Source organism: Polypterus senegalus, chromosome 2 (assembly GCF_016835505.1).
Source record: "Polypterus senegalus isolate Bchr_013 chromosome 2, ASM1683550v1, whole genome shotgun sequence".
Lineage (NCBI taxonomy): Eukaryota > Metazoa > Chordata > Cladistia > Polypteriformes > Polypteridae > Polypterus > Polypterus senegalus.
The window spans coordinates 97,955,289-97,980,240 of NC_053155.1; the positions used below are offsets into that span (position 1 = coordinate 97,955,289).

The window sequence follows — 24,952 nt, forward strand, 5'->3', positions numbered from 1 at the left end:
ATTGCTTGTACACTTTTTTCTACCACATCTTGTCCTTCCCTTCACCTCTCTATTAATGTGCTTGGACACAGAGCTCTGTGGACAGCCAGCCTCTTTAGCAATGAACTTTTGTGTCTTGCCCTCCTTGTGCAAGGTGTCAATGGTCGTCTTTTGGACAAATGTCAAGTCAGCAGTCTTTCCCATGATTGTGTAGCCTACAGAACTAGACTGATAGACCATTTAAAGGCTTTTGCAGGTGTTTTGAGTTAATTAGCTGATTAGAGTGTGGCACCAGGTGTTTTCAATATTGGACCTTTTTACAATATTCTAATTTTCCAAGATACTGAATTTGGGACTTTCATTAGTTGTCAGTTATAATCATCAAAATTAAAAGAAATAAACATTTGAAATACATCAGTCTGTGTGTAATGAATGAATCTAATATACAAGTTTCACTTTTTGAATGGAATTACTAAAATAAATCAACTTTGTCATGATATTCTGATTTTATGACCAGCACCTGACTTGTAGGGTAACATCTTCAAACCAAAAAGTTAAGTACAGTACCTGCTTTTTTTGTCATGTGACAGAATATGCGGGAAATGCAAGCTTTCTGTTTAGAAATACAGTATTTTGTGAGTACCCTTCCATTTGCTAGTGGTGGTGGAATTCTTGACCCACATTCACCCATTTTTGCTAGTACCTTGACCTCTCCCTGCTTGTGCAAAACAAAACTAAATAATTAGCTCAGTGAGAAACACAGTCATACTGTGTTTTGAGTGTTGAGATACACACCTAATAAGTTTACATTGCTATTTATTTTCTCAAAAAAAGTTTTTTTTTTTTGTGAATTAAGCAGTAAATAAATGGTGTCACTACAGTTGTATTATTCCTTGTAATCACGGTTGACAGAAATAGAAAGAACTATATCAAAGCCTGAGACACTTTCATTGGTTCTCCTCAATGCTAGCTGATTCACTGCAGTTGTCCCCATGTTCTTGATCAGTATGAGGCATTCTTGGTGTACATCAATGTAAACCATACAGACTTCTAGTATTTAAAAAAAAAATATAGTTAATTTAAAATAGTCTGAAATTCATCTAGTTCCATCATCACTGTGCCGTAAGTTTTGAGGATTCACAAAGTTAAAATTATTTTGAACAAAAGTCTTTGCATACTTTTCGGATAGCCTTGGTGTCACAGTCCTAATCCTTTAATGGTGATATTTGGAGTACTCCTGCATGAAATTAATATGAGTAAGGAGAAATCGATTGTAATATTCTAACCGCAATATTAGCTTATCTCAGTCCACATTCTATGGGTAAATGATGTTCTGTGTTATCTTGAATTAGAGACAATGAAATTCTCTTTGGGGGGATATTTTCAAAACTTTTTAATAATATAGCAAAAATTCAGTAGTACAATTTTGGATTAAGCGTGACAAGCCCTTAATTCACTTTTTTTATGTCATTATTTGTTCTATTATAGTTAAATGTTAGATGAGCTTTCTCTGCTCTTGTTTTTCTTCCTTTTCTTTCTCTCATTTTCTCTGGATTGATTTTGAAGTAAATTGTGGTATGTTATGTTAGACATTTTTCTTTGATTGAGTAGTATGCAGTTGTAATGTTTTACTTTCTGAAAATGAAAATTATATACATACAAAAAAACAGTCCATGATTTTGAAACTTTGTTGTTTCAACCAGATTTAATCTTGTGCATGCAAAAGTCTCTAACTTTAGGATAGGGTGGGCACTTGCAATACCTTTTTCAGGTTATCATTTATCTGAAATTCGTACTCATTTTGATGTTCTTATAGCAAGACAGTTTTGCAATGTTTCTGCCAGTTTTACCCATCACTATGGGCATGAAATTGGAGTTGGCTTCTACTGTTGATTATGCAAAGGTTATTTGCTGGTGTGTGGGTTTGGATTGAAGTTTCTGCACTTGAGCTCTAACTTAATACAGTGGAACCTCAGGTCACGACCGTAATTTGTTCTAAAACTCTGGTCGCAACCCAATTTGGTCATGACCCGAAGTAATTTCCCCCATAGGATTGTATGTAAATACAATTAATCCGTTCCAGACCGTATGAGCAATATGTACATTTTTTTTATTTTTTTTTAAAGATTTTTAAGCACAAAAGTAGTTAATTATACCATAGAATGCACAGTGTATAATATATAGTGTAATAGTAAACTAAATGTAAAAACATTGAATAACACTGAGAAAACCTTGAACAGAGAAAACTAATCTTGCAGTCTCTTTAAAAACAAACCCGGTGCATTCTTTAACTGCCATCTCGGCCTTACTGCCTTCTTTAACTCTCTCTCTCTCGCTCACTCTCTTGTGCTCTCTTTCTCTTGTGCTCTCTTTCTCTCGCTCTCTCTCACTTGCTCAGTCACTCTCTCGCGTTCTTTATTTCGCTTCCTGCACAGGGAGAGACTGAACATGTGCGGAAATCATCGGTGCATACAAACCAGAAGGGAAACTGGCTTGTTCGTCGAGTGTGTGGTCGTGAACTTTTTGGTAGTAACCCGAATTTGTACGTGGTCTGAGACGTTCGTGACCTGAGGTTCCACTGTGTCTTCTAGACTTGGTTTGTCATACCAGCTAGGCCAGTTTAAAAAAAAAAGAAGTGATACTAGGATTGCAGAACATACAAGGCAAAATTGTTTGATAATGCAAAAATAGTTGAAAGAGTCAAGTGAAAATTTGTTTGTAGTATATTTAATATTTATTTTATGGATTGGGGTTGTTAAAAACTAAATTTGTATTCTTTAGTATAGATGCCAACTGTCTTCTTTCTCCATTAGGTTGATGTACTGCACTGGCACAGTAGTAAATCACATCACTAATCCTAAAACAGTACGGTGGAGACTTGATCCTAGCATTCATAGATGCATAGATCTACCTGATAACCTGACAAATGTAGATATCCTCAAAACCCAAACTTGAAAGGCTGCTTACATTTCCTTAACTTTTGCCAAGATAAAATACTTCACAATTAAAAGGAATAGCATATATTGCCAAATAAGAAAGGAACTCACAGTAAAATCAAAATGCAGGAGTGAAATGCCAAGACTAATAGCAACATAGAAAATATAGCTTGAAGCAGTACAACAAGCTACATTTCACTTTTATTTTGTGAAAAGGCAACTTGTGTTGTGAGGCAAGCATCTGTGCAAAATGAAATCTTTTCAATCCTACCTTATTCTGTAACACATGGATTTGTGTGTGCATACAGTACATTGATTATGTTTGCCTTGTGATTATTACAACATGATCCATCACTTATCTAATAAAAATCCTACAGACCTATGGGGATGCCGTAAACAAACGGCCTGTGGAAACATTGTTTTTACCTTAGGCAAGCCTATACCTTGATGCAGAAAAACATTTTTGAGCCCTGCATATAAAATACATTCCTTTTATTGTTAGAGAACTCTGAGCAGCATTCAAAAGTAAGGGAACTAGCTGACTCTAAATAACAAGCTTGCCACAAGAAATTTTAAATGTACTTTACTTCAGAGGTGTAACAGTGTACTTTACTCCATTGAGTGATTTGTTGAATTTAATTAGAAGTTAATTTAAAGATTAATATTTTTTTATTATATGACTTTTAATAAGTGAGTGGCAAAGTGGTCTGGTTTATAGGCATTGGTGTTTGAGAGTATTGTTATGAATTTAAATCAGTATTATATTTATAGCCCAGACCCCTTTTTCCCCCATGGAATTATTAGATTGCCTGTTGATACTAAATGCCTCAGTATAAAATGTGTTTGTGTGTACTGTATAACAGACAGATCTACTTGTCAAGTTTTATTTGTTCATCCCTTAAATCCTTCCATGCACATGTTGCTACTAGGATATACTCTGCCTTCACCTTGTCCACTATTTGAAATAAGCACATACATTATATGTACAACTGGATTTACAGGCATTAATCTCAGCTGTATAAAAATCACTTTCTTTAGAATCAGAAATGTAATATTTTTAATTCTTGTGTCTTTGATTAGATCATTGGCAAATTAGTTTAATTTCATCTGTTTTGTAACATAGTATAATGATTTATATATATATATATATATATATATATATATATATTTGTTTATTTATGTATTTATTTATTTATTTTTTCCTACTGTTTCTAGCGGATTCAGTCAACATTAAAATTCTCAATGCTGGTGCTTGGTCCAGGAGCTCAGAAAAGGTCTTTGTGTCACTTCCAACTGAGCTTGAAGACCTCATTCCAGAAGTGGAGGACTTTTACAAGAAAAACCACAGTGGCCGGAAGTTACATTGGCACCATCTTATGTCTAATGGCATTGTGAGTTGTTCTCTGTTCAAAAACACTCCTTTCATATTAATATTTTTGACTTTTAAACTTATACTTATATAGTATCAGATAATATAACATCTAAAATAAATACGGTGGAAAACCCATTGAATGCACAAGGAGAATATCACTACACTGTTCATCCACTAGTTCTAGTGAAGTTGCATTTGCGACACCCCAAATTGGACAGGTTAGGCTACTGTATACTTAAAAACAGCCTCCTGGACTTTTAGCGAATTCTGTGGGATTCCTGACAACCAAGAAGCATAATTTGTCCAAATTGTTTTGAGCCTTCAACTGGGCCTTTTCCCAAGAAGCAAAGAAGCAGAAGGATCTTCTCCAAGGTTCTTAATTACCAGCTTAGCTAATTGTTCTGCCATTGTGAGTGAGTCTTGGAACCTCACATTGGCCTCTTGTGGCAATAGTCTCACTCCTAAATTGGTATTTTGAACTCTTTATCTAATTAATTGGCCCTAGCTTTGTTGCCACATTCAGGTACATCATTTACACAACTGATTACCTCCACCAGTCTTACCTGAACCCTATGTTCTGTAAAGTGCTAGTCATTTTTTGTCAGGAAAAGAACCATAGTAATGTAGGTACTAATTTTCAGCTTTGCTGTATTACTCTTGCAGACTGCTCAGTTACTTATCAACATTTGTAGTTTATGACATGTCCTTGATTAAAACTGTAACTTGCACTTCAGATAAACTTCAACTCTTGGATGTAAATGATACTAGTAAATATTCTAAATATACTAAAGTAAGATATTAGTAAATATACTAATATACTAAATATGTATGTTTAACTGGTTCATCATCCAAATTTGGCTGCTGTCTTGTCCCAAATACTATTTAGAAGAGTGTCATCTCCCAGACCCTAAATTGGTATAAGTGGGTCCAAAAACCATATGGTTGGATATATTATACAGTATATGAAGGGTGTATACATAATTATTGAAACACTTGGGAAAGATGAGTAAAAAAAAAAAGTTATAAAAAAATAATCACCTTTAACTGGATTACATTTTTCTGAGAAAAAATAATTCCTCATCAACAAATAATTACTTCTAATAAAACCATACGTACCATGATTAATACTTTGTTAAACCACCCTTTGCCAATAAAATATTACTGTCTTCTCCTAGAACGTCTTATAAGGTAGGAGAATATAGAGCAGAGAATCTGAGACATACAGTATTTTGAATTATTCTCCTTCTGGAAGAACCATTGACAACGTAGTTTCAGTTTCCTGGCAGAGGCAGCCAGATTTAAATTTCAAATCTTCTGGTATTTCATGGAGTACATGGTGCCATGTAACCTGATAAGGTCCCCAGGGCCTTTGTAGTAAAAATAGCCTGACAACATCAGAGAACAGCCACCATACTTAATAGTGGGGATCAGGTTCTTTTTGGTATAGCCATCCTTCTTTTTACACCAAACCCATCTTGAGCATTTGTTGCCAAAAAGCTGAATTTGACTATAAAACATGGTTTCAATCAATTTCTAGCAGTGCTTCGCAAACTCCAGGCACTTAACATTTATGGTTAAATGATAGAAAATGCTTTTTTTTTGCATGTCTTTTAATTAATCTGTTGGCATTGAGGTGGTGTCTAATGTTAGTTTTGGTGACTTGGTGACCCCAAGATGCTACTTTTTCTGTATTTCTCCAACAGTGAAGAAATAATTATTGGGGGATTTTTTGTTTACCATTCTTGCCATCCTGCTTACTGTGTGTGGAGGCAAAATAAACTTGGGTCCACTTCCAGGCAAGTTGGTAACTTTTCAGTTGATTTGAACCTTTTATTTATCACCCTAAGTGTATAAGTGGCATTTTCAGGTGAGTAGCAATTTTTTATATCCATTCCCTGACTTATGAAGTTCAGCACACATTTGTCTCATTTGGATTGTGTGTTCTCTTACCTTTCCCATGTTGATGAATAAATAAGGGAATTTGGCCTGTATGCCACCTCATTTTTATACCACAGTGAAATAGAAAATCATATATTATCGCTTGAACATTTCTGCATGCTCTGACCAACTTAAAATGTCAGAAATATATGGAAAAAAATGCTTCTGTTAAACTTTGGTCATAAAAATTTCTATGGGTACCATGAATCATGACAGATTTGGTTTTGGCAGCATAAAGCTATGGGGGTACCTCTCACTGGCTAGAACAGGGAGACTAGTCAGAATTGAGGGAAGGATGAATATAGCCAAATACAGAAATCCTTGAAGAAAACCTGTTCTAAAGTGCACACAACTTCAGACTTGGGTGACAGTTCCTCTTTCAGTGCAACAATGACCTTAAGCATACAGCCAAGACAACACTGTAGTGGCCTCAGGATAAGTCACTAACTATCCTTGAGTGCCCTGCTTGTGAGGATCTGCCAGAATAAATAGGATTAAATGCCCAATTATAGGTGTGCAAAGCGTGTAGAGACTTACAACTGCTGCCAAAGGGGCTACTATAAAGTGCAGAATTAAGAGTGTAAAAGTATCTATCTATCTATCTAAATATTTATAGTGATGAGAGATTTTAGTTTTTAATTTTTAATAAACTAGGGGGCTTTGTCCCCTGCTCTCTTCACTTGCCAACCCCCACACCTGTTTTACATGCTAGCCTCTTTGCGGTTCTGTCGCTCGCGTAAGGGGAAGTAGATGTACAATTTAAAGATTTTTATGTTCATGGGAATTGTTACATATGCATAATAGAACTATTTTACATTACAGCGCGTAATTAACCATATTCAAAAAGAGTAAAACGTTATAATTTGAAAGTAAATTATGTTTCATGTTGCGTTAGAGTTATTCATTGATGATACAATTTCGTTCTGTTTGGCTTTGAAATTAACACACAAATACTTTTTAAACTTATGATTTTACTTCAGTAAAAACTTTTTTTTATTCAATTTTGGTCAATATTGCATAGAATTTTGATTCTGTATTTGGACTTTCATCGTGACAACGCAACATATAACTGCCCATGATTGAATTTCATTTCTTTCTATTAAATAAAACAACTTTTTTGAATGTTTGGCTCTGAGATTTGTTAATTGTCTTTGCAAAAACTGTTCTAACGGGAAACTGTTAACGTTTTAATACAAATAGCATATCAAGATCTCCTTTGGTGTCTAATGTTATCCATGGGAGATTTACTACATTACAAAGATACATCCTTCTTTCAACAGTAATTCGGCCGGTGGAAGGCTGGCCGGTATTAACGGTTGTAGATATTCTACAGGATATTGTAAGTTGATGTTTTCATGTTCTGCACGATCACCACCAACTGTTTCAGCATAGTCTATTGATACGCATTTAACCAATTTGCTGTGTAACTGATCGACATTTTTGGTGTTAATTCATTTGACTTCATCGTTTCTCACTGCTAGGATTGCCCGTGTACTGATAACCGTTCGTGATGAAATTCTTCAATAAGATTTGGACATAATACGTCTTCTTTAATTGGGAACTTAAAGTGAGGAAAACATTAAAATTTTTAAGAGTTGAGAGAGCAGAAAATGTGTCTGTCAAAAGCATTCACACAAACAAAAGGTGTGATTACCATGTGCGTGGTTGAAAATGGTTGACAGGAGGGCGTGAGTTGAAAAAATCTCATGACCAAGGTCTCAACTCGCAGGACTTGAAAAAATCTTCCAAAAAGTCTAATCTCGTCTTCCAAAAAGTCTTCCATTTGAAATAAAGCCTACAACATAATAAAGTATGCAGAAATTGAATGCTTCCTGAATTCACTCTGTGTGTGTGAGTGTGTGTGGAGACAAATGTGTGCTGAACCTCATAAGCCAGTGAATGGATATAAAAAAGTGCAGGAGTGGCTTGACATAGTGAATATGGTTAATTTAAACATGGCATGGCATTCTCAAATCTGCGTAATCAAATTCAGATTCATGAACAAACACCTGGATGGGCTGTTAGCCCATCATAGCACCCACTCATGTGCAGACCCAGTTTAGAATCACCATTTAATCAAATGTGCATGTCTGAGGGATATGAGAGTAAAACTAGAGTATTAAGAGAGAAGCCCACACAGTGAACTTGCAGAAATCACAATGACAGTACAAGTAAAGATTTAAACTTTGGACACTTAATTAATGAGGCCTCAGCACTAACCACTATGTCATCATGGAAGTTCACATATTTAATATTTTAATTGAACATAAAATACATCCAGTAAATGCCTATGAAACATATTTGTGCATAAATGCTTGCATGATTCAGTATTCTGGGAAAATGTTTTAAATTTTGTGTTCTTCCCCTAGCAAATCATTTCCACACTATGTTAAAAACACCAGGTAACAATATCCACCTTATATTGTACTGTATTTTACACTGTGTGCACAATTATTAGGCAAGTGAGTATTTTGACCATATCATCATTTTTGGGTATATGGGTATATTCCAACTCCAAGCTGTATTAACTTGAATGCTTATTGGATTTAAGCACGTCAGGTGATGTGTATTTGTGTAATGAGGGAGGGTGTGGCCTAAGGAGATCAACACCCTATATCAAGGTGTGCAGAATTATTAGGCAGCTAGTTTTCCTCAGGCAAAATGGGCCAAAAAAGAGATTTAACTGACTCTGAAAAGTCAAAATTGTAAAAAGTCTTTCAGATGGATGCAGCACTTTTGGAATTGCTAAGATATTGGTGTGTGATCACAGAACCATCAAACATTTTGTTGCAAATAGTCAACAGGGTCGCAAGAAACGTGTTGAGAACAAAAGACGCAAATTAGCTGCCAAAGATTTGAGAAGAATCAAACGTGAAGCTACCAGGAACCCATTATCCTCCAGTACTTTCATATTCCAGAGCAGCAACCTACCTGGAGTGCCCAGAAGTACAAGGTGTTCAGTGCTCAAAGACATGGCCAAAGTAAGGAGTGCTGAAACCCAACCACCACTGAACAAGAAACATAAGTTGAAACGTCAAAACTGGGCCAAGAAATATCTGAAGACAGATTTTTTTCAAAGGTTTTATGGACCGATGAGATGAGAGTGACTCTTGATGGACCAGATGGATGGACCTGTGGATCAGTAATGGGCACAGAGCTCCACTCCAACGTGGAGGTGGGGTACTGGTATGAGCTGGTATTTTTAAAGATGAGCTAGTTGGACCTTTTTGCATTGAAGATGAACTCAAAATCAACTCCCAAACCTACTGCCAGTTTTTCGAAGACACTTTCTTCAAACAGTGATACAGGAAAAAGACCATGATTTTTATGCAGGCCAATGCTCCATCACTTGCATCAAGTTCTCACTGCGTGGCCAGCCAGTAAAGGCCTTAAAGATGAAGGAATAATGACATGGCCCCCCTTCCTCATCTGACCTAAACCCTATCGAGAATTTGTGGGCACTTCTTAAACGCTAGATTTACGGGGGAGAAAAACAATACACCTCTCTGAAGAGTGTCTGGGAGGCTGTAGTCACTGCTCCACAAAAAGCTGATCGTCAACAGATCAAGAAACTGACAGACTCCATGAATGGAAAGGCTTATGACTGTTATTGGAAAGAAGGGTGGCTATATTGGTCATTGATTGATTGATTTATTTTTTTTGAAATGTCAGAGATGTTTATTTGTAAATTTTGAGGTGTTTGTTTATTATTCTCACTATAACAGATGAAAATAAACAAGTGAGATGGGAAAATTTTCATTTTTCCTTTAGTTGCATAATAAATCTGCACACTAATAGTTGCCTAATAATTGTGCGCACATATGTATTCCCCTGATGATGTTCACACTCACATTTCCGCTAGAAACATTCAGGTTTCAGGTTTATTAACATTTTGGATTGACTGATAGCACTGTGTTTGTTCCATATTAAAATGAATCCTCAAAAATACAACTTGCCTAATAATTCTGCACTCCCTGTATATACTGTATATGTGCATTAATGTGGTTTACAAAAGCTTGAAGCAAGACATTGTAAAAGTAGAGTTGAAAGGGACATTGCTTACTGTAACTTCCCTTTCAAGCTATTCATATATTTATTTTCACTTTGTTGGTTACTGAATTAATTATAAAAGTAAAAAGATTTATTAAAACGTATGAATGGTGCATTATGACATATTTGCCTCTTTTATAGATTACTTTTAAGAATGAAGTAGGTCAGTATGACCTTGAAGTCACTACCTTTCAATTAGCTGTTCTCTTTGCCTGGAACCAAAGACCTAGAGAAAAGATTAGCTTTGAAAATCTCAAGCTGGCAACTGAGCTTCCTGATGCTGAGCTCAGAAGGACTTTATGGGTAAAGATCATTTTATACATATATATTTTAAATATTCACTGTTTCCACATATTATATTATCATTATTTTTTCTCACCTCAGTCTCTAGTAGCATTTCCAAAGTTGAAGCGGCAAGTGTTATCCTATGAACCTCAAGTCAATTCACCCAAAGATTTTGCAGAAGGCACTCTCTTCTATGTTAACCAGGAATTTTCTTTAATGTAAGTTGTTTTATTAATATTTTGTGATTTAAAGCATTGAATGTTTTGTTTTGAAATACAACATAGACAAGTGTTCAATTTATGTTGATAATTATATAAAGAAGTTGTTTAGAAATTATCTATTGCAGTCAGCCTGTCTTTGTTTTTATGAATATTTACAAGTTATAACCTTTTATGACCTGTTATAAAATAAGAGGACAATGTTTTTGTTATTCTTTATATTATAAATAAAGTAATTTCAATCTCAGTAGACTGTGATATTTAGACATTTGCACATACTGTATTCATGTGTAACAAGTAGACAGAATGAATGGTGTGATATTTTTCATATCAAATCAGTTGCTAGGGTTACATTTAGGACAGTGATGCACAGATGAAAGGAACATTCTGGTTGTGATTGTTAAGTGTCTATTCATATTATGTGGAGAACAGCCTCCATCCATGTGTGAATTAGAAAAATATAAAGTTTCCAGATGTGCCATTTAAGGAAATAACATTTTGTAGTAGGGGTTGGAAAAATTCAAAATACTGTACTTTTAAAAAAAAAAAGTCCCTTTGGAATAGGTATCCCTTTAAAAGCATTAAGTGAAGCACTCAAGACCAGTAATTCTGTAGCTACACTGATTTACATAGCACAGCTATTTTACATTAGAACATTAGAACACTCTAGACGAGAACAGGCCATTCAGCCCAACAAAGCTTGCCAGTCCTATCCACTTGTTTCCTCCAAGAAAACATCAAGTCGAGTTTTGAAAGTCCCTAACGTCTTACTGTCTACCACACTACTTGGTAGCTTATTCCAAGTGTCTATCGTTCTTTGTGTAAAGAAAAACTTCCTAATGTTTGTGCGAAATTTACCCTTAACAAGTTTCCAACTGTGTCCCCGTGTTCTTGATGAACTCATTTTAAAATACAAGTCTCGATCCACTGTACTAATTCCCTTCATAATTTTAAACACTTCAATCATGTCACCTCTTAATCTTCTTTTGCTTAAACTGTAAAGGCTCAGCTCTTTTAATCTTTCCTCATAATTCAACCCCTGTAGCCCTGGAATCAGCCTAGTCGCTCTTCTCTGGACCTTTTCTAGTGCTGCTATGTCCTTTTGTAGCCTGGAGACCAAAACTGCACACAGTACTCAAGATGAGGCCTCACCAGTGCATTATAAAGGTTGAGCATAACCTCCTGTGACTTGTACTCCACAGATCGTGCTATATAACCTAACATTCTGTTAGCCTTCTTAATGGCTTCTGAACACTGTTGGGAAGTTGATAGCTTAGAGTCCACTATGACTCCTAAATCCTTCTCATAAGGTGTACTCTCGATTTTCCACCGCCCATTGTGTATTCAAACCTAATATTTTTACTTCCTATGTGTAATACTTTACATTTACTGACATTAAATTTCATCTGCCACAAATCTGCCCAAGCCTGTATGCTATCCAAGTCCTTCTGTAATGATATAACAGATTCCAAATTATCTGCTAATCCACCTATCTTGGTATCATCTGCAAACTTAACCAGCTTGTTACTTATATTCCTATCTAAATCATTTATATATATTAAAAATAGCAGCGGCCCTAGCTCTGACCCCTGTGCAACACCACTCTTAACATCTGATGAGGTTCTTTGCACCATCACTCTCTGCTTCCTGTGTCTGAGCCAATTCTGCACCCATCTAAAAACATCACCCTGAACTCCCACTTCTTTTAACTTGATGCCCAACCTCTCATGTGGCACCTTATCAAATGCTTTCTGAAAGTCCAGATAAATAATATCATAAGCTCCACTTTGATCATATGCTTTTGTTGCAACCTCATAGAATTCCAACATGTTAGTAAAACGACCTCCCTCTTCTGAACCCATGCTGACTGTTCAGAATAACTCCTGTCCTTGCCATGTGTTGCTCAATCTTATCCTTAATAATTCCTTCCATTAATTTTCCTGTGATGCATGTTAAGCTTACTGGCCTATAGTTGCTTGGATCTGCCCTGTCACCCTTTTTATATAATGGGATGATATTTGCCATTTTCCAGTCCTTGGAATCTCTCCAGTGCACAGTGACTTCCTAAAAATATGTGTCAAGGGTTTATATATGTACTCACTAGCCTCCTTAAGAACACGAGGATAAATATTATCTGGGCCTGGTGATTTGTTTGATTTCATCTTATTTAATCTGAGCAGCACTTCTCCCTCTACAATTTCCAAATCCCTCAGTCGTTGCATTTACCTCTGGGAGGTTATCCACTTGCTCACTTGTAAACACCTCAGAAAAATGTAAGTTTAGGGCATCTGCTATTTCATTGTCTGTATCTTTTAATTCCCCTTTACTATTCCTGATGAACTTCACCTCCTCCTTGACTGTTCTTTTACTACTAAAATACTGAAAGAATCTCTTGGGGTCTTCTTTCACCTTATCTGCTATATTCCTCTCCAACTGTCTTTTAGCCTCTCTGATATCCTTCTTAATGGTTGCCCTCATGTTCTCATGCTACGATTCACTTTGCAGTCATTAGTCTTATATGCCTTATACAGCAGTTTTTTCCTTTGCAACTTCTTTTTTAAATCTTTATTAATCCATCGTGGAGTTTTTTAGTTTCCTATTAATTCCAAATTTAGGTATGTATCTGTCCTGCATTACATGTAAAACATTTTTAAACCTGTTCCACTGCTCCTCGACTGTCTCCACATTTAAAAGCTTATCCCAGTCTATCCTACTTAGACTTTGTCGCATCTGCTCAAAATTAGCCCTACCAAAGTTCAACTTAATAATTTTAGTCTTTGCATCTGTACTTTTACAAAATACTGAGAATTGTATTATATTATGGTCACTTGACCCTAGTGGTTCAATCACCTCCACACCCTCAATTCTATCCTGATTATTACAAAATACAAACTCCTGCTCTTGTGCTCCTCCATCTGCAAGGTTATCCCAGTTAATATTTGGATAATTAAAGTCCCCCATGACTATAATATCCCCCTGTAAACTTGCCTATTTGATATTACTAAAAAGATGTTTATTTAAATTACTGTCTGAATACGGTGGTCTATAACACACTCCTAAAATAAGACCTGTTTTACTAATATTTTCCAGGCGAAGCCACATGTCCTCACTAAGATGGGGCTCGTCATCCAACTGAAGAGGTCTTACATTTAAACCCTGTTTGGCATAAACAGCAACCCCACCTCCTTTTCTGTTCTGTCTATCCTTCCTAAAAAATGTGTATCCCTCTATGTTACACTCATCGCCATCTTTGTTATTTAGCCAGGTTTCCGTTATTGCTATAATATCATAATTATGCTCTGCTACATACAACTCCAACTCACTTACCTTATTTTTGATACTTCCAGCATTAAGGCAAGCTAGTTTTAGTGTGTTAATCCTTCTACATTTATGTTTTTTCTTACAATTTACATTACTATGCATTTTTATTTCTACACCATTGTTTGTTCTTCCATGTATAGATCTAAATCTGGCCTGTCCTAAACTCCCTGCTCCCCCATTCCCTAGTTTAAAGTGGGCATTGAGCTACCTTACAATATACAGTATGGATCCATACCTTATTCACATTTTATATACTTTCTTTGTGAATCTTTGTTTGGGTTTCTACCAGGGACTCCGTTTCCACCTACTATTGGACTGGTGTTGGTCAGTGCATGTGACTGGTGTTGGTCAGTGCATGTGCAAGTAAAGAATGCCATATAAGGAATAGACACATTTCCCATTATCCTTAAGAGTGCTTTATATTTAATATCACATATTTCTGTGCAAATGAAAGAATACATGTGGTTTTCTTTTTTTTGGGCCTGTTAGTATATAAAGTAATTAATGACTTCAGTGTAGGGTGTTATGTGCCATAAACTAATGAACTTTGAAAAGAATTGATTACATAAGGCATAGCTAAAATAAATATAGTTTACCTGCATTACAAAAATAACATCTTTGTTTGCAAACAACATATCACATAAAGACCATGCTTACATAAAGTTAATTTAGACTAAAAGAATATGTACTTACCTTAAGCATTGCAGTTTTATCTGCATTGTATAGCATGTGCATTTATTTTTAACTGTCTTTGTTGTTAGCAAGTTCATTTCAGTTTATTTTCTACAATTGAAAATGAAATGAATGAGTAAAAGTATTTATTAAGAATTCTTACATCTTTATTCATGTTTTGTTTTTGTGTTTTGTTAATGTAGCTAGTGCAGTTTCTTTAAATGAAAATAAAGCATATCTAATTTATGTTCACAGAAAAAACAGCAAGGTTCAGAAACGAGGAAAGATTAACCTAATTGGGAGGCTTCAGCTAACTACAGAAAGAATGCGAGAAGAGGAAAATGAGGGAATTGTGCAGCTAAGAATATTAAGGACACAGGTATTTAAAGTTATTTTAATCTACACGCTTTTATAGTTATTTTTCACTTATTCACCTTGCATGATGTGGGGCTTCTAGCATTCTCTCGTGTCAACCCATACCAATGTAAATGGCAGAGTTTAATTTAAGAGTGTTTTCATACATTGCAGGACACCATAATATTTGGTACAGTTGGCATCACAGGTTTTGTGATTACTCAGGTGTATTTGCACCTGAGTCACCCAATTTAAGTCCAATTGAGCATGCCTTCCATATGCTAAAGAGAAAACTTAATGAGACCACCCCCATAATTAAGTAGAAGCTGAAGATGGCTACATTAGAGGTTTGCCAGAGCATCACCAGAGAAGATACTTGGCATCTGGTGATGTCTATAAATTGCAGTCACTTCATGCAACAAAGTACTAAATATGACTACCACAGCTATGTCTCAAACATTATGGTGCCCTGAACTGAGGGGGACCATAATGCATGCAAATCCCCTTAAAGTCTGCAATTTGTGCTTTTCTCACATCCAAATTGTTTGATTTGTAATTTTAAACTGTACAGCAGAGGGGTAAATCAAGGAAAAATGTGTATTTCTCCCAAACATTATGGAGGTCACTGTATGTGAACACCACCTACACCTCATGACACAACAGACAAAATCCATTTTGGTCTAGTCATTGTAAGTATGCAGATCTCTACGTAATGCCTGTATGTTTCTCTGACACTTTGTAAAGTAATTGCTAACTCTAGTTCATTTTAATCCAAAGATTAAAAACAACCTAAAACATAAAAAAGTGCATACTTTTTGACCATTGCAGAAACTAAAAATGACACCCATTCACATATTACTCTGGCATTACAAGTTTTTAAAAAAAAAAATAGAAATAAAGAATGTCTTTGTACATGAGGAATATGTGAGAATTAAACAAGGCTGCAGTCTAATAACTAAGCTGTAACACGTAAAATTACTGCAAGCTAGGGTTCAGAGTAGCACTGAACGCCTCAAGCTGTCAATCTAACACACAAATACATAGGTTAACAATCCTTTATGAAGCTGCTCTCATTTGTTTTCGGACAGATTAACCTGTTTTTATTGTGACAGTTATTCTGTCAATCACAAAGTAAGAATAACATCCATAATTTTGATCAACAGTATATTTAACTAAAGAAGTCAGCTCCACATTAGTGCTATAGACTCGCATCTTTAAAGTAGTACACAGAACACATGATTTCAAAAGACACTACTGAAACAGACACTTAAACACAGATCAAGAGCAAAGTAAAGTTTGGAGCACATACTTTCAGAAGAGACAACGGTAATCTTTATTAAGCCGTGTTGCTACCTGTAAATATCTTTACGCTTAAATAAACTAAAAAATTAAAGTGGTCTTATGTTCGCAGCATGCATACACTAAAGAAAAAAGCAACAGACACCATGTTTGAATGAGATATAAAGGCCATTGCATGGAAGCACTGCATGTGCTGGGATGTTATACAGTCTTCTACAATATGACCAATCAGAAAAATAAAATTCAATGCAACATAGAGGAAAGTTCACAAGATGTGATATAGAATCGGCAACTGAATTAATACTGATATGTTAGAAATATGGGAGGGAAAACAGTACCACAAGAAGTAAATCCATAAAAGTCTGTGCAGGCACAAAATCAGTGCAGCATTCAAACACAGGATATTTACCTTAACTAAACCTTGCTGTTTATTTGAGTGCAGAAATTTAAAAATACAATACTTTCATGTATTAAAAACACTTACTGTATGTGGTACCTTAGAATAAATACTGCATTAAAAAAAATAGAGCATGCCATACATTTAAACTCCATTTATGCTAAATAACTACTTTTAACTTCCACACCTCAAGATGTCTGTCTTGAGGGAATCAGCTTTCTTTGGTGTGCCTTAGAATTACTGATTGACAGGTAAGAGTAAGAAAATTCATACAGTGGAACAGTCAAAAGTAGTGATCAGTTTGTAAAGCTTATTTTACAGGATCGCCCACCCAGATTTACAATATGTTTTTTTTTTTGTCTTTTATTAATTCACATATATTTTAAGGCAGGCTTCCACTTTTATGTTTGCAGTCCTTGAAGTCAGCCTTAGTGACAGAAAAAAAACCCTGTTATCAAAATCACTTAATCTGGTTTAGCATCAAGCATAAAATAAAACCCAACCCTGTAAGGACGTGCCAGTTAATTGTAGGGCAGTTACGCAGTTAGCTACTCATAGTCATATAGGGTCAGTTTAAATCCTTTGCAGATGTACAAATTCTTTTTTGAGATGTGGAAAAGTATATAAAAATCTGAAGATGTAGTTGATGGCAAATGGAGAACAGGCAGTTTAGGGTTTATTTAATAGCAGACTTTAAAAAAACTTGCAAAACTGAGATTAAAATCCATTTCTTGTAACACTTTTGGTAATGTAAATGGAGTTCATTAAGCAGATCCCTTGTTACAGATGTCCATCTGTATCTTAAATACAAACTTCAGATGAGTAAACTCGTGAGTGGAACAAGCCAAAAAGAATGTGATGTGTCTGTAAAATAAATTTAAAACATTACTGGGTTATTAATATTTGAGACTTTTTATTCAGTGTAATTTATTGAGCACTGGCAAGCCATAAGCTGTTTAAATATGGAACTAATAATGGATCCAAACATTTACTACATTTAAGTGATTGAAGAATATGTCCAAATGAAATGAAATTTTTTAAAGAAAAATAATTTCTATTGAATAAAGGTATAATACAACCTTTGGTAGGATGTAGATAATGTTCACTAATTCTGTCTTATAAGGCAGCTTCAAGCTACTTCAGTTTTTGTAATACATTTTAATTGTATAGTTATTTAATATGTTTCCACCAACATTCCACAAATTGTTCCTGTTAACACTAGAATTCCTGAAGTTCATGATTTTTTTCATTGTCCCTGACCTCATAAAATTTTCCTGAAATACGCCAAGAAGCTCATAACTCCTTATTTCTCTCCTAGCAGCCTGGTTTTGTTTTGAAAATGTGTAGGTTAGAAGAACGCAGCCTGCTACACCCCGAACCCATTCATTCAGATGAAGGCATCATTCTGCTGCAATCCCCACAGCTGAAGTCTTTGTTGCAGTGTTTATCTAGTGATGCATTTGAAAGGAATTATATACAGTAGGTAATGAAATACCATGATTTGAAATACTTGTGTGTGTTCCCTGTTGTAGGAAACAGCCCGGACACAGACAGGTAGACATCGTTGTTTCAACCCACAAACGTTTATTTACACTATTTGCAGTACAGTGAAGCAATGGCATAATTTTGATGACATAAAGTCTAGGATGTGTGAAGCCCAAATATCCAGGAAACACTTTCACAAAAGGTGTAACAAAACAAATATGCTTTTATTCAAGAACAAAACCTAAGGAAAAGTAATTTCTCAATTGACATATTGCTGACGCCCAACTGTCAGTCAGACGTTGGGATACAGGTATGTTTACGCGTTTCATTTACAACCAGTTGCCACAATAGTAACGCTGCTCCAACACGAGTCTGCGTAGATGGCGCAGTGGTTAAGTTACTGTTTAGCAATGGCAAGGTAATAGGTTCAAATCCTGCATCATCTTTGTGTTTAGCTGCTATTATTATTATCATTATCATAAAACAAAACCATACATTTGATGTGAGTCTGTAACATCCTTTGTAAATTTTTGGTACTTGTAAAAGATGTTACTTTAATTCGCACATGGACATTCATATCAACATGTTATTTGAACGATTTTTTTTATTCAGTTTTATTGTTGGATCCTTGAATAAAACTGAATTTGAGCATTTTTTTTAATTCAGTTTTATTCTTGAATCAAACTTAATTTGAAAATGTTTTCTTTTTTCAGTTTTATTCTTGTATTCTTGAATAAAAAGATTGTTCAAATGATTTGTTGATCTGAATGTCCGTTTCTGAGGAAAAGGAGCATCCAACATTGACACTGACTGCGGTGTCTGTTTGGTCAACGATTGAGCTGCACATCCTATAACATGAAAAACAGTTCTGTTTTAGTTGTGTGTTCAGCATTTCTTTCCTCACATTTCCTGTTATCCTACATTTACGCAAATTGTTGTATTCCAAATAATGATTTATTATTTACCCAATACGACTCCAGACACCCTACTCCCAGCTGTAAGAATTTTGTGTCTGCCTTGGTGGGGAATGGGATAGCAGGCTGCTTGTGCTGATTGACACATTTGCCAAACAAAGACGCTGCTGATGAGGTGTGAGGGAATTTAAGGTGGCCCGGCATTACAAATATTTTCATAGGCTTCAAGGATTCTAGTGTTAAGTATGTTGGAAATTTTCACTGGACAAGTTTCCTTGAATGTGGGCATAATGAAAGTGGTTACTCAAGTTTTGTTTTTTTTTTTCTTTTTTAGGAGGCAATTATACAAATAATGAAAATGCGAAAGAAGATCACAAATGCACAGCTTCAGACTGAACTAGTAGAAATTTTGAAAAATATGTTTTTACCCCAGAAGAAAATGATCAAAGAGCAGATTGAATGGCTCATTGAACACAAATACATCAAGAGGGATGAGTCGGACATTAATACTTTCATTTACATGGCATAGTTACTACATTTAGGGGATTGGAAGTGCAAACATGAAAATAATTCCAGATGGCCATGGCTCCAATCAAAGAAAATTCATCAGTAACGGTAGCAACAGTGGCCTGGAAGGAGATATCAAGTGCTGGATTTATGACCGACTGTAAAGTTCCATAAAGAATAAAATTCCTGCCTTACCTTATCAAAGATTAAACAAAAATTGCCAATTGTATTCAGTATGCATGGTGGCATTTGCCTTCGTGTTTCAACAGCATGATGTTTTGTGAAAGTAATGCATTTTCATCAGAGAACATGTTGTGTGCTCCTCAGATGATCATTTCCCTTCACCAAGCAAGCCTGCTGCCAGATGGACTGCTTATATTGTTCTTCAGAATTGGAAACATTGGTGACTATAAACCCAACTGTGAGAATGCACTGGGGAAATTGATTAACATTTTTTGTAAATAATTATAATTAGAGCTAGAATTAGCACTTTCACTTTATGTTCTGGATCGGCATAAAGTAGCTTTACTCGGACAACTTTGGTTCATGTTGAGCAGTTTTGTTTCAGATACAATATACAATGAATTTTGAATTCATAACAAAATATGCAAGTTTGAGTCTTTTTTGTTGATCACAACTGTATGTATTTTTTCCCTGCACAATGCAGATTAATATTATTAGAAGAGTTGTTTTTTGAGTCACGGTTGAATTTTAGCAAACACATCGCAAATGCCTTTTACATTCTGTCCATCCCCTCAAAATAATAGATATGGTACACTAGTGTGTTTTTCTTATTCATATGGCAGGAACTTTTTTAACCACTCAAACTTGCATATTACAATTTCATTTCTGTAAATTATTAACATGAAAAGTGATTTCCACTTGTTTTTTAGAGCTGAACCAGAACAAAACTTTAATTTTAGCCTCTGGCATTGAAATTTCAGGGATTTGTGGTGGCTTATTAATATGTCAAAGTCATGTTTTTTAAATGGAATCATGTATTGAAGTTTAATTTTGACATTAGCCCATAAAGAATGCAATTACAATTTTGTTTATTAACCAGAAATCACAAAACTTAAAATATCAACTTTCCATGCTGACATTCTTAAGAGAGATTTCCATTGAATACTATGGGGAATTACTGTCTCTGCCTATAAGTTCCTTGATTTGGTACAGAAGATGGACTTGAGCTATTGGAATACTCTAAGCATCCCCTTCTAAAACACACTTTAAACTTGTAATTACTAAATAAGTCACTTTTTTAAAGTGATTCATTTGTTTTGGGGATATTGTATTGTAAATATTTAATTTATATAAAACTTGAAAGAAGAAAAATGTTGCACAGTTTGTTTATTTTAATAATAAATACAGATAGGTGATGGCTCTCAAAATCCATAATTGCTCATAAATATATATATATATAAATAGAATGTATTTATCAGTTTGCTCATAAAAATGTGTTTTGATTGTTTTATTTCGTTATCTCATGTGTTCCTCTTATCTTTATTTCACTGGGCAAATATTACGAAATCAGATCATGCAGATCAAATGTTACTAATTCACTTTTTCCAAATCTTAAAAGTTAGTTATATTAGTGTTTTATCTGCAGCCACCTTGAACATGCCTAATTAGTGTTAAATAGACTTTGTTGTACGTTTGCTTCATAAGAGTAGGAAAACAATGTTAATCAGGTAAAAAACATAAGCTTGAACTGTTTTGTGTCACTTTACTTGTGCCCAGTTATGACCTGCTAATATGGAAGATTAAGTTGATGGGAGCTAGTGATGTGCAAATACTTGTGACAGATGCAGGTCATGTGGTACATGTAGCAGCATTTGCTCACCAGCTTCAGGTTGTACCCCTTAACCTCATCCTGTTACTGAACACCTGCCTTCTCACTGAAAGGTAAAAAGCACCATCATTACTTGGAGGAAAATTACCCTTTTTTTAAAACAATTGTAGGATTTGATTCCAAGTGCTCACTTGTGACAGGCTCTCAGGAAACAGCAGCTTAAAAAGAAAACAGTGTAATATTCTGGGAATCTCAAAGGGGGAATTTCACCTTAAAAACAAGTTTGTTTCAACAGTAATTTTCTTGTCAGTTTCATGTCAAGTACTGTCTCAATGCAGACTTGTTATCCCATGTCTATATGTTCATAATTTCTCTTTCTGTGAAAAGGAGAAGCTTGGTTTGTAGGTCATGCTGGGGGATGGTTTGGTCTGAAACATATCGAACTGCTGTGTTTAGAAAAGGACTATTCTGATTCAGATCAAAAGAGTTTATCCTGTGATCCTACTCTGGTCAAGTGTTACTGGTAACATTTGACTGAGGTCCAATTATGTAATATAAACATGTCTTTTAATTTACACTTTTCAGAGATATTACCCCAGCTAACTAGAAATGTTGAGCAAAAATACAAAAAACAAATTAAAGTCTAGAAGGTACAGTAATTGAGTGTGTGGGTGAACAATGATGAATTGACCTTCATGAGAACATGATAATGGGTATACTTTTATGTTAGCCATTGAAATTATGTGATACCGTTAAATATGTACTGTAAACATTTTTCGGTCAAGTATATTTGAAAAAGCAGGCACTTGACACTCAGATGACAATGTACATTTTATTTCATTCATTTGTTTTGTTGACTGCAGGATTCCCATTGACTGTAAAATATGGAACAGAGAGCAAATATTGAAATATTTTTTTTTTTTTTAAAGAATGTCTTTAGTGTCTATTTGGCATGTAATTTGTCCATATTTACATTATGATAGAGATAAATATTTTCCCATAACCTGTAGGAAATTTGTGTTATATTACTAACAAAATAGAAAATATTTTGTATTACTTTGTGTGTTTCTTTTTAGTAATTTTACAAAAATCATATTTTGGTAAAATTCAAAAAAATAAATTCAGTAACTGATTTTTTGAAGTTTATAATGCAATATTAAGTCAATCTAAAAATGATTTCACACACTAATAATAATCTACTTGTTTTTTCAGTGAGGCTTACATATTGTTGCTGATTTCTGTCAAATGGGGAAAGAAGCCTTACATAATATTTTGTAGCCCTCATTAGACATTGTACATTTCAAGGTAATGTTTAACAGTTGTTTGGTCAATTTTGGAGAAAAAAAAAAATTATTGATGTAAAAATGTTACAAAGGCATATTTTGGACATTTTCCCCTGTAATCTATATAGCATTTAATAACGAATGTTAAAAGTTCTAAGGTTTGTAGTTATAGGGTGTTCCACTGCATAAATGTGTTTTAATAGCAAAAAATAAATAAACTTGAGTGCCTCATATGTAAAATGTTTGCAGAATAAAAATAAATGCACATCAGAAATGGAGCTTTCAGAGTGTTGATCCGATGAGAACTAGAAAATCAAGGCAGCTTACAAGATCAGGTCAGCAGACAGTTTTTTTTCGTCATATTTTGAAAAAATCCAAACACAGGTGGCTGAATGAGGTGCTTAAGGTCACACTCTCAGATCAGTGACAGGGTTTGACCCCACAGGCTTGTGTTTTAAAGTCCAGCTCCCTAGTAATAGGCCTAAGTTGTCTGTCTTTTAATTTTCAGTTTTTGGTGAACTACTCTTGCTTGTAAACTGGCAAATAAGTTAAAGCCAGATAACTAATGGGAGCTGATAGTAAGCATTCCATAACACTATATTGACTGTATACATAAAGATAAAGTCCATGACAACAGGAATTACTGTAAATTTTAGTTCATATTAGTTGTAGAAAGGAAAAGTGAAATATAATAAGCCTGCAGTCTACATATCAAGAATGATGTTGTTATTACTATGTTGTTATACAAGAGTATTTGCATATTTTAAGGATTTTTCACATGAGGAGTCAGTTTCTGTTGTTTGTTTTTTATTGTTTATCTTCATTAGACAAAGTTTTTGCATATGTCTTGTATTCTTTGTTTTCGAGACACTGACACATGGCTGCAGTCATTGCTCACGGAAATTATATATATATATATATCGAGAGAGAGAGAGAGAGACACACAGACACACACAGAGACACACACACACACACATACAATGGTCACATAGTAGTCACATTGATTGACTACATTTATTAGCCAAGTCTTAGCATGGTTAGTTTCTGATTTCAAGTAGACCCAAATGCAAGGTTTGTGCTTCTGGTTACAGCTTCTATTTGTTCCCAACTTCTAATCAATGTCTTGCCCCTTTTCCTTTGGTTATTGATTATTTTTTGATCTCACAGTTTTGATCCCTTACTTTGCCTGACCATGTCTTGTTATTGGTTAACAACCTCATGGTGTATCGCTCTCTTGCAATAATCCTTGAGCACACCTTGTGTTCCTACAATTAGAGATTCAGAAGTGATGGCTCAATCCCCTTTGTCCAACTCTATATAAAATCCAAAGTCTGTCTGTATGTATGTCTATCCACTTTCACGAGAGAACTACTTAACAAATTTATATGTTTTTTTTTCTATAATTTGCTTGAACATTCCGCTTGATTTTGTGACTTCTGTCATTGCGCTAAGTATTATTGTAGCTGCCGAAATTTAAGGCAAGATCAAGCATGGGTAAAACGTGTGCCGAAAGAAATCTCTCAGTCCAAAAGATTGTTTTACAAATATTTAGTGAAAGTTAAAAGCAAATAATCCACACAAGAATAAAAGAAAAAATTGTTACACACGTAGAATAAAAGGCAAAAAAAGGAAAAATGTATCTTCTCTAAACTTAGCTTTTCTTGAGAAACTTTAGCTATTTCTGTACTTAAAAGTTCTTTACTTCTTTCTATACTTAAAGGTTCTTAATTTCTTCCTCTGTACGCCTTAAACATACGGTACAGTACTTAAATCACTAAGCACTGTTTTCTTAGAGCTGTTTCAACACTCAAAAGGCCCATAGGCACGGTTTAAAACCTTATGCCTTCTACACCTTACACATGGCAAGGCTGGTCACAAACTGAAGTCTAATGTTTACTCAAAGCTGTTAGAAATGGCAAGAATATACCAATACAATTCTACTTATGGGGGTTTTAGGAACCTCCCATAGATTATGCTTTGTCATCTAGTAAAATATTCATGAATCTTACAGCACTAGGAAAATGGCTCTTACACATCCAGCTTCTAATTGTTTATGCTAAGGCAGAACTCAATTGGTTTAACTTTACTTAATAAGAGCCTTCACTACTTTACTGAACTTAAACCAAACTTTAGAAACTTAAACTTAAGAT

The 24,952-nt window shown here is 34.8% G+C and overlaps 1 protein-coding gene across 1 annotated transcript in view; it reads left to right on the forward strand.

The window, feature by feature from the left end:
- Positions 1-22,526, forward strand: part of LOC120523171 (cullin-5) — a 93,426-nt gene extending 70,900 nt beyond the window's left edge. The window contains exons 15-19 of the mRNA XM_039744207.1: positions 4,131-4,306; positions 10,417-10,578; positions 10,660-10,778; positions 15,027-15,150; positions 19,555-22,526. Coding sequence (XP_039600141.1) covers positions 4,131-4,306; positions 10,417-10,578; positions 10,660-10,778; positions 15,027-15,150; positions 19,555-19,749 — 776 coding nt within the window. The 3' untranslated portion in view covers positions 19,750-22,526. The remainder of the gene's footprint in view (positions 1-4,130; positions 4,307-10,416; positions 10,579-10,659; positions 10,779-15,026; positions 15,151-19,554) is intronic.
- Positions 22,527-24,952: the final 2,426 nt, after the last annotated feature.